Here is a 12,252-nt window from a genome sequence, read left to right as displayed (position 1 = left end):
AGGTTAAGAGTTCAAGGTATTTAGGTCAAGAATAGCCTTGTCATGATACATCTATATGTGAAATATACAAGAGGCCCATGGGCCTAGAATTGCTCTTCTGATACATTGTAGAACTGGCAAAAATTCTCACTAACCAAGATTCATCAATTAACAAAGTTTGATGATGTCAAGTCAAACAGTACCTGAAAATTTAAATGTAACTATCCAAAGGTAGGTCACGATGACCTACTTTTGGTCGACACATTGAAGAATCAAGATGCATCAACTGACAAGTCAAATAGTATTCAAATATAGCCATCAAATTCCAAAAGAATATTTGGATAACATAGATAATATAAATTTTCAGTGCAAAAACGATATTGATGAAAGTTTATTTCTGGAGGTTTTAATGATGGAAATTAGGGGAATTACTATATCGTACTCAGCATTTAAGAAAAGAGAAAAAGACATCAAAGAAAAGAAACTTTTAGATGAAATTGAAATTTTAGAGTCTGACTCTCCTATTGATTTTAATATTCTAGATGAGAAGAGAGCAGCTCTTGAAAACATTAGGAAAAAAAAAGCTACAAGGTCACATGATAAGGTCTCGTGCACGTTGGATAGAGGAAGGGGAAAAACCTTCAAAATAGTTTTGTAATTTAGAATCCCAAAATTATTTAAATAAAACTATTAAAAAAATTCGGTTGGATACTGATACAATTTACAAACAGTCAGATATATTAGAAGGTGTCAAGAAATATTATGAAGCCTTATATACTAATAATGCTTAATTAATGTCGACCTGGAAAGCATCATCTCAGATTACAATTCTCCTAAGTTGGATACACATGCAACCAAAAAACTGGAGGATAATATGGAAGAAGCAGAGGTTCTTAAAGTATTAAAAAATATGAAAAACAACAAATCCCCGGGTAGCGATGGTTATACAACTGAATTCTTTAAATTTTTTTGGAATGACATTAAATATTATGTTGTTAGAGCTATTAATTGTATATATCATAAGAGGGAACTTCCTATTTCGCAAAGACTAGGAATCATTTCATGCTTACCTAAAGGGGATAAACCAAGACAGTTTTTAAAAAACTGGCGACCAATTACACTTTTAAATGTATTATACAAAATTATATCTGGTTGTCTCAGCTTTAGAATTAAACAAGTTTTGGATTATATAATATCCGATACACAGTCTGGTTTTTTAAAAGGTAGATATATAGGGGAAAATACTCGATTTATCTATGATATTATGTCATACACTGAAAGAAATAATATCCCAGGCCTTCTAGTTCTCATTGATTTCGAAAAGGCCTTCGACTCAATGTCATGGTCATTCATATATAAAGTTTTAAAGTATTTTGGTTTTGGGAAAAACTTTATTAAATGGATAAAAATCTTAAACACAAATTTCAGAGCCTCAGTTTTACAGAGTGGCTTTTTATCTGAACAGTTTGATATACAAAGGGGATGTAGGCAGGGTGATCCCATTGCACCTTATTTATTCATCCTATGTGCAGAAATTCTTGCAATATTAATTAAACAAAACAAAAGTATAAAAGGCATATGTATAGAAAACACAGAACACAAAATATCGCAATATGCAGATGATTCTTCACTAGCCCTTGACGGTTCACCTGAATCGCTTTTTGCAGCTCTAGATATGATAGAATTTTTTTTCCAGTTTTTCTGGTCTAAGGATTAATTCTTCTAAAACAAAAATTGTTTGGATTGGTTCAAAGAAATTTTCAGATCAAGTTTTTCACCATACAAGATGGAAATTAGATTGGGGATCAACAACTTTTAATTTATTGGGTATTAATTTTTCAGTTGACCTTACAGAAATTGAAGATATAAATTTCGGAATTCAAATACCAAAAATCATTGCTCTTACTGAACAGTGGAAAAGAAGGATTCTTACTCCCATTGGGCGGGCTACTGTCATTAAAACCTTGCTTATTCCAAAATTGAATCATTTGTTTATATCACTTCCTACTCCAAAGAGAGAAACAATTTCTTATTTATACAAAATTATTTTTGAATTCTTATGGAAATCTAGTGTAGATAAAGTTAAGAGGTTTGTGATAACACAAGACTATTTATCCAGTGGTATCAAGATGGTTGATATAAGCAACTTTATTACATCATTGAAATGCTCTTGAATTAAAAGGCTTACTAGGTCCAACTGTCAGAAACCATGGATGAATATTTTTTTTGCCATGTATGGAAATGATATTTTAAAGAAATTATATGACTTTGGAGATAGTTTTTATTGTGGAACAATTATGTGTTAAAAGCAATGTTTTTTGGAAGGATGTTTTTAATGCTTGGTTTTTTTTATTTGAAGACTAGTCAAAATCTTCCAAATATTAAAAATAATTTTCATAATATTCCAGTGTGGTACAATTCTAATACTAGAATTGCGGGAAAACCTGTGTTTTATGAGAAATGGTATGAAAAGGGGATTAAAGCTGTTCAAGATTTTTTTGATACTGATTGTAACTTCCATACCATAGAAAAATTTCAGTGTTTATACAATCTTCAAGAAGTATGTGTAATGAAATACAATAGCATTATTACTGCAATTTCAAAATATTTAAAATGTCTGTCAATTGATAGACACTCAACCAAACAAAATGTTAATCCATGTATGCCTATATTTTTTGAACCAGTTTTATTACATGAAAGATGTTGTAATATTATTTATAATATTTTAAATGCAAAAGAAGATATCCCAACTTCTATGGGCAAGTGGAAAACTGAACTATCTTCATATGGAGTAGATGATATTTCAGTGCAAGATGTGTTTAAAATTTGTTTCAAAACATCTAGTGATTCTTCTGTTCAGTGGCTACAGTTTAGAATTTTACATAGAATTCTTCCTGTTGGTTATTATTTGAAAAACATTAGTGTTAAAACAAATGATCTCTGTAGATTTTGTACAAGTAATATTGAAACAATAACACATATTTTTACTTCGTGTAATAAGACCCAAACATTGTGGAGTGAGTTAAGTCTTCATATATATAGAAAAATTTCAGAAAGAATTGGTTTTAATGTGTCAAATATATTATTTGGTGAAATTCCACTGTCTTTAAATAATAAAGCTATAAACTTTATAATTCTATATGCTAAACAATACATATTCATCTGTTTAATGCAGAATAAAGAACCAAATCTTGTTGGATTACTATGTCACTTAAAGTTTAAATATCATGTAGAGAAATATGCTGCAATTCAAACATTTAAAATACATAACTTTGATAAAATATGGATGAAGTGGGAAAATATTTTTGCAATTGATTAATTATTACTACTTGTACTTGTCATTATTTTTAGTACACGTATTATTGTTATTATTATTACTTTCACTATTGTACAGCAAGTAACCTAAACCACAGGGAGATTGAAGAATGTATGCATGTATGAAAGGTATGTTTGTGTAAGTGTCTGATGTATTGTATGTGACCAAAAAAATAAATAAATTATAAAAAAAAAAAATTCCAAAAGAAGGCCACAGTGACCTACTTTTTGGTCGACACACTCTGAAGACTCAAGACCCATCAACTGACAGTTTGATGATTGCAAGTCAAATAGTACCTGAAATATTCAAATATAGCCGTCAAAATCCAAAAATACGTCACGATGACCTACTTTTTAGTCTATACACTCTGAAGACTCAACATGCATCAACTGACAAAGTTTGATAATTGTAAGTCAAATATTATCTGAAATATTAAAATATAGCCGTCAAATTCCAAAATTAGTTCACGGTGACCTACTTTTTGGACAACAAACTATGAAGACTCAAGATGCATCAACTGACAAAGTTTGATGATCCTAGCTTTCATAGTGTCCAAAATATGCATCTAAAATTGAAAATGTGAAATTTGAATGTCCGCAAAATTCGAAAAGTAGGTTACTGTGACCTATTTTTTTTTTATAAATATGTTTTGAGGCCTCTAGACCCATCAACTTACAAGGTTTGATGATTCTTAACCTCTCGGTATCTAAAATAACAACCTAAAATGTATTCATAAATGATTAGCCATAAAATTCAGAAAGTAGGTCATGGTGACATACTTTTCACATGACGCACTTCAAGGTCCCATGATCCATCAACTGACAACTTTTGATGATCATAGGCTCAAAAGTGTCCAAGATATGCATCAAAATCCATTTAATAATAATTACCTGCGAAATTCAAAAAGTAGGTCACCATATCCTACTTTTGAGACAACATGATATTAGGTCCTAAGATGCATCAATTGACAAAATTTGATGATCCTAGTCCTTATACTAAGCAAAATATCAAAGTTTTAACAAAACAAAATTTAAGGTCAACTTTGAAGTGACCTTGAGACCACACCCTTTGCCCCAGGATGATGCCTTGAACAGTTTTTTTATCTTCAACCTATCCTCATCCTTATGCATAAGTTTGGTGATAATTTGTCCAGTGGTTCTTGAAAAGAAGATTTTTTAGCAACCACTATTGTTTGCATTTTCCTAATTATCTCCCCTTGTTAAAGGGTCATAACCCTAGTTTTAGTATAATTGAAAGCCCTTGGGCCAAGGATACCCTGTGACAAATTTGACAAAAATTGGCCAAGGGGTTCTTGAGATATAGCCCTTTTTCCAAAAAGTTGATGCACACCGCACGCCAGACATATGATTAGCTCTTTGAGCCTTCAGCTCAGAAGAGCTAAAATTCCCCATCCCCTTAGTTCAAAAGATACAGTCCAGGTTAAAGTTTTGGAAAAATAGGTCAAAGTCCAAGGTCAAAAGTCTTGGTACCAAAAAAAGTCTATTAGGCATCTATACGTGAAATATCTAAACCCTATCCACCTATGGTTCAAAAGATATAGCCCTCATATTGAGGCATCACCAATTGTAGGTCAAGTACCACAAACAGACATATTTAGTACATACAGCCATAGCAGTGAGGGTTCTTTAATGTTCCATCGCCTGCCAAGACACGGGACATCCGTTTTAAGGTCATATCTGGAGGACCCATGATTCTTGCTTCTAAATGTCGAGTGTTTGGTGAAGGAGCAATCACTGCATATGCTAACATCTTAGGTTTGGCACGGCCATGGCATAAGCAGGGCTTTAACTCATGACATCCTGGTTATGACTATCATTACAATGTGTTAAGATACCAAAGGCAAAACCATCGGAAATATAAATACTAGTGATGATGTTCCAGTACATGTACAAATTCAAATTAGAGTCACATAGATCACTGACACTTCTTTATTAATATAGATCACTGACACATCTTTATTAATATATATATGTAATCCAGTAACAATATTATAAAATATCTAAATGCCAACATATACTATACACCTGAAATCTTTTTTATCTTTTAAAAAAACCCACATCTCTTCAGAAATTCACAATCATAATGAATGTATTGCCCTATAATAAAACATTTAGTGCACACATGTACCAAGTGAGATTATTCACATCATTTTAATAATCAAGTGCACCACCACGGCACATGATACACCTGTCAATTAAAATCATAATCATAAACAGATGAGTGTACCTGGGACAAAAATAGTGTTAAATCTAAAGCAAACTAGCATGGCGCTGCGCCATGCCCTTTTTGGCTGGCACCATGCCCTTTTTAACCGCGCCATGCCCTTTTTTCTCTATAAATTTTTTAAAAATATCTGTTAATAATAAAGAATTGTTCTTTATTTCACAAGGTTGATTGAAAAGTTTAAAATCAAGGCAGCAGATATTAACTTTTAAAGAGGCTAAATGATCATTCTATTACTATCATAGTATGATACAATGAAAGTACTCCGAAATTTTCTTCTTGCGACGAAACATGCCCTTTTGAACATATATGTGTGTCCTCTCTAGATCCTAGATTTAACACTAAAAATCTTGTTAACCTTGGTACAACAACTGACTTAATATATATCTTTTGAATTGTTCAAATAACTACATTTCAAAACCTATTTCATTTTATTACATGTACATGTATTTAGATTTCTGTCACATGATACAATTACTAACAATTTTGAGTTGTACAAAGAAATGCCCTAAAATTAAAGGAGTGACAAACTATTAACACAGCCTTCTTACATTATACCCATCTATGGATTTTTAACTGAACAGATGCAATTTGGTTGTTCAGCTGAACTCTTTGGAACACCATTGCTCTTATGGGACAAATCAAATTTTTATTGGATAGATGGAATTTGGCTCAAATCAAAATTATCTTTCTATCCAACTGAACTCCTTGAAACTTAAATCATTATTTTCGTGAAACAATTCCTCTATCTGTTGTGTGATGTGCTTGTTAAGTCTGTGCAAATGTTGTAGTACAATCCTGCATATATTTATACAATTAATGTTTGAAATAAATATTCATATTTAGAATTGTTATGTAGCTACATATTTTATGAAAAAATTGTGTATTTGTTGATGTAATAATTATTGAACACCCTGTTCAATAATTATTACATCAACAAATACTGCAATACTCTCTTCTGGATTACTGTGAATTTACAGTAAGTGTGAACGACTCAGCTTCTCAAGTTCATTCGAGGTCTCGGATAGTTGGTTTCAAAACAAATCTGTCAATGATGACGCATCAAGGAAAGAACAATCACTGCAATTGGACCAATATTTAAAGCTGTATGACCCGATGTTCAAGTATTATTTTTGTACATAATTATTTTAAAGCAGATTAATTGCTTTATAAAGTTATTAACTTTCCCTTAATTACATGCTTGAAAACATCTGCATGTAAAAAAAAAACAGTGCGAATATTATTTAGAAAGTAAATATAGTGGCTACATATATAAATCATCCCATAATAGACGTCTATAAATAGACCCACGCGCGTCAGGGGAATCCCAACATGATGTATTCACTCATACGCAAATGTCTAGTTTTAAGGCTGAAAGAGCGTAAAACAACGAATTACTAAGAAGCATTTGATATTTTTATTTCTATTAAACTTATGGTACGGTACTGTTATAACAAAATACACAGCTTTACACAAATAAGACCACCGATGATCTGAAAGTTTGAACTGGTAACGTGACTGTCACTTGAAATGGCAGAGTGACGCGGTTATTTGTAAACATCGATTTAAAATCAAATTATTTGGGTTAAAACAGGTGAAATAATTTATGATAGGTCGTATAGTCTCATAACTACATACGTGCGATGATTTAATAGCGTTTTTACGAGATGGAGAAAAAAGTATTGTAATTCGGACCATACAGCTTTAAAGGGGCGGGAATAAAAATAATTTTAGATGGTCACACGTGTCTTTACACTAGCGTGTCATTACATAATCTTTTAGCACGATGGAAGAGACTGCGAAAAGGGAAAACCAATACCAAAACTCTTGCACCGAAAAGAAAATGTCGCCAACGAAGCTCACACCGGATGTACCTTTGTTTATCGAGTATGAAATTAAAAAGAAATCAAGTGTATATTAATAGAGAAATCAGACAAAATTTATTAAGAAGAAATATTTGTACCCCTGACAATGTACCATAGGTGTCTTTAATTTGTAGAGCTGCGAGAAATTTTTAGGGAAATTACTTTCAAGAAACTGCAAAGAAAATCCAAGAGAAGCATATTTCGTCTGAACACAGGGACTCGTCACGAAATACCTGTCTTTTTAAAATTTGACATCGTCTATTCTATATTTACAAATAAATGTAAATATAGAATAGAGAGGGCCAATTCGTGACGAGCCCCTGTGGTCTGAACACGAACGAAGTGTTGAAAACTTCTTTGCTACTGATTTTATTGCAATTTAGGCCGAGTCAGTTATATATATATATATATATATATAGAGAGAGAGAGAGAGAGAGAGAGAGAGAGAGAGAGAGAAAACTCTAAACACTGTTGAAAAATTTCGACCGTGTTACCGGTCTTTTTCAGTCGTGTTTTCGTGAAGGAGACCGGTAACACGGTCGAAATATTTCAACAAAGTGTTTAGAGTTTTTTCTGTATTTTACTTCCGAAGAAGAGACTATATATATATAGATAGATAGATAGATAAAATTTCAAACTCCTATGGACATGCAGTTAGGGGTGGACCAGTGATATAGGTTCAAAGGTACGCCAGTATCGCAACATATCAACCTTTGCTGTGGTTTATTATGACGTTATAGAAGGCGCGTCTAATGCTAACGAAATGCTGAATTTCTTTAATAATGTGTTACATGAACAGGAGAGGGATGGTTTGGGGAATTTAGTTTTTACTAGAATTCATAGAACTTGCCTTTGTTCATTCAATTAACAGTATCTAGCGATGGTTACTTACGAATTTCTTACGAAAATGTGGGTATATATAACAGTAAAAGACATCAAAGCATGCCATGTGTTGAAAATAAATGTTTTCTCGAAGTAGAATATCTATTGATCTTATTACTTAATCTGACAAATTATTTTAGGGGCGAGATCAAATGTTCAATGCTAGAGAAAACTGAGTTCGCATAGTTCTCACCAAGACACCCCCCCCCCCCCCCCCCAATACAAAACTAAATATGAAGTATGTTGAAACTAATCGATTAACAAGTAAAACAAATGAAAGTGTACATTGAAACTATTAAACATTTATTAAAATGTATTATGTGGTTTTAAATTTTCCCCACTAACGTGTAATCGATGTCGGATGACAGAAACTAACGAGTTTTTACCCCCTCTTCCCCCTAACTATTTGAATTCAGAAATTTTTCCGACATCGATCTTTTCCAATGCTTTGCAAGATTTCGAAAATATCCTCCGAGAGATTCATTTTAAAATAACGATATGGAAACTGCGAATGTGAAAGAGACAACAAAACAAAAGCATTGTTCTTAAACGGACAAAATCGCCTATAGAAACATGTACTGAAATTTCTGATCACTTAAAACTGACAAGTATCTACAGGAATTTAAGGGAGTAACCTTTCAATTTTATTGGGATATAGAGGCAACTGTGGATCCTGCCTTTTCCCGCAGCATTATCGATCCCGTCATTTTTTTCTTACTTTTCAATATTCAGCACTATTTGAATTCTGGGATATTGCTATCCTGCCTTTTCTTTACATATCGGAGCTCGCCTTTTTCACCCTGTATTCCCCCTCCCATACCTATTGATACTGCGATGGATTATAAGTATAACACGGTTATTCCTGTTTAAAAGATAAATTTTTTTAAGGTATCTGATAAAAGTTATATCTTCTAAAGTTTACGAGATATCTTGTATCTTTTATACGACATCTTATATTTTTTTTATTTATAAGATATCCCATCACTTTTATACATGTAGATATAGTATTTATAAGATAAACTTTACAAGACATTTTACTAACGTAATTTCAAATCTCCCTTGTCAAATCAAAACCGATATTGAATCTCACGCTACGTACGGTGCAACTTACACTGAAATCAAATAGTGAAACTTACACTTGTTAGGCACGAGATAATATAATGCCAAATACTTGGGACCGCCTACCTATAATTTAACCGACCTATCAAAAGCGCTCTTTAAAATCACTCGGGGACTTTCCAAATGAACTATCTGAAGCAGGTCATGTACTTGCCGATATGTCTCGTTTACACTTACTGTAAATCCACAGTAACTCCCTTGAAATATTCATTTCCAATGATTACCAAAATTTAAAAGTTTTTAATGACCTGATTTCAAGCTGCAATTTACATATCTCTAAGGATGTATAAATTGACAAAGTTTGTTGATCGAGTCAACGACTCAAAATCTACATAGGCCCCCAAAAGGGTTATGCTATACATGGTCACATCATCATAATTATAGGTCACAGTGACCTTGACCAAAAAGGGTTATGCCATATATGGCCACATCATTATAATCTAGGTCACAGTGAGTGACCTTGATGTAGATTGTGACACACCTTCGACCTAAGTTGCAACAACTGACCATTTGATGATGTGGGACAGATGGAAAGATCTGATCACCATACCATAATATGTCCCATCCTCCAACAGGCTTACAAAAAGAAACAAGATGTGTCTGTGAAACACTGATGCCCCCTATATGGCAGCAGAGTAATGATGGTACCCAAAGAAAGGTCTTGTCACAAGGAATACACATGTGAAATATGAAAGCCCCATCACTAACCAATCAAAAGTTTTTCAAAACTAGACCAAACTCTTAAGTCAAGGTCATGAGGTAAAAGAATTTGTAACCTAAAGAAAGATCTTGTTACAAGGAATATGAAAGTTCTATCACCATCCATTCAAAAGTTATGGACAAGGTTAAGTTTTTACAGACAAACAGACCAAAAACTTTATGCCCCTGAATCTCTGATTATGTGGGCAAAAACAAGAAAAAAAAAATACCAGTACAAACCATCAAATTAATGAATTAGCACAAAACTCTGGAAACAGTATCAAATATATTCAAAACAACATGATCAAAAATAGCAAAACGCCACCTTTTAACAATGAATTTTATCTCGGTAAACAAAATTGTATAGGTCCTACATGTTACTTACACCACGTCTACCAGGTAAATTCCTCATCATTATTTTAAAACTTTTAAAGTAATTCTATTGTATTATAATTGCATATTTTATCATGACCAACATTCCATTAAAGAGGATTCATATTCCTTTTGAATAAAAAATAGGTTATGGTCTATAGCAGCCTAGGAGAACGTTGGTAGCTATTGGTGACAAAACTTCAATGAAAGTTAAATTTCTTGTTGCATATATCCGTTATTTTATCTGCATTTTGAGGTACAACCTCCATCTTGGTGCAAATTTCTTCCAAGGGCTATATATTTAGTTTATACTAGTCCTTGCCCAAAATTTCTTGTAGTTTTCTGAAAAAGAAAGATTTGCTAGTCAATCATCATAATATTATAAATTGGTTTTAATGAGCATATTAAACTTATTTTGCCTATAATTTATAATGTCAATGAAACACTAAATTTTTAATGGTTTTTTTTTTATTTTAAGGCATTATCAAGCAGATGCTGAGGGAATCTATTACACGTTCTGTAATAAGGGAATCTATTACACTATTCTGTAATACTTACAGACTGAGGGAATATGTTACACTGTAATACTTACAGACTGAGGGAACCTATTACACTGTTCTGTAATACTTACAGACTGAGGGAATCTATTACACTGTTCTGTAATACTTACAGACTGAGGGAATCTATTACACTGTTCTGTAATACTTACAGACTGAGGGAACCTATTGCACTGTTCTGTAATACTTACAGACTGAGGGAATATGTTACACTGTAATACTTACAGACTGAGGGAATCTATTACAATGTTCTGTAATACTTACAGACTGAGGGAATCTATTACACTGTTCAGTAATACTTACAGACTGAGGGAATATGTTACACTGTAATACTTACAGACTGAGGGAACCTATTATACTGTTCTGTAATACTTACAGACTGAGGGAATATATTACACTGTTCTGTAATACTTACAGACTGAGGGAACCTATTACACTGTTCTGTAATACTTACAGACTGAGGGAATATGTTACACTGTAATACTTACAGACTGAGGGAATCTATTACAATGTTCTGTAATACTTACAGACTGAGGGAATCTATTACACTGTTCAGTAATACTTACAGACTGAGGGAATATGTTACACTGTAATACTTACAGACTGAGGTAACCTATTACACTGTTCTGTAATACTTATAGACTGAGGGAATCTATTACACTGTTCTGTAATACTTACAGACTGAGGGAATATGTTACACTGTTCTGTAATACTTACAGACTGAGGGAATATGTTACACTGTAATACTTACAGACTGAGGTAATCTATTACAATGTTCTGTAATACTTACAAACTGAGGGAATCTATTACACTGTTCTGTAATACTTACAGACTGAGGGAATATGTTACACTGTAATACTTACAGACTGAGGGAATATGTTACACTGTAATACTTGCAGACTGAGGGAACCGATTACACTGTTCAGTAATACTTACAGACTGAGGGAACCTATTACACTGTTCAGTAATACTTACAGACTGAGGGAATATGTTACACTGTTCTGTAATATTTACAGACTGATGGAACCTATTACACTGTTCTGTAATACTTACAGACTGAGGGAACCTATTACACTGTTCAGTAATACTTACAGACTGAGGGAACCTATTACACTGTTCAGTAATACTTACAGACTGAGGGAATCTATTACACTGTTCAGTAATACTTACAGACTGAGGGAATATGTTACACTGTAATACTTACAGACTGAGGGAATCT

General features: G+C 32.8%; 1 protein-coding gene across 1 annotated transcript in view; it reads right to left on the bottom strand.

Moving 5' to 3' along the window:
* Window positions 1-5,228: 5,228 nt before the first annotated feature.
* The window catches only part of LOC125647819 (tyrosine-protein kinase JAK2-like), a 155,013-nt gene continuing 147,989 nt past the window's right edge, over window positions 5,229-12,252 (bottom strand). The window contains exon 26 of the mRNA XM_056139555.1: window positions 5,229-10,818. Coding sequence (XP_055995530.1) covers window positions 10,788-10,818 — 31 coding nt within the window. The 3' untranslated portion in view covers window positions 5,229-10,787. The remainder of the gene's footprint in view (window positions 10,819-12,252) is intronic.

The sequence above is a fragment of the Ostrea edulis genome, chromosome 6 (assembly GCF_947568905.1).
Source record: "Ostrea edulis chromosome 6, xbOstEdul1.1, whole genome shotgun sequence".
In the NCBI taxonomy this organism is placed as follows: domain Eukaryota; kingdom Metazoa; phylum Mollusca; class Bivalvia; order Ostreida; family Ostreidae; genus Ostrea; species Ostrea edulis.
Note: the sequence above shows the minus strand (reverse complement) of the source record. Positions and strands in the feature narration are given on the sequence as shown.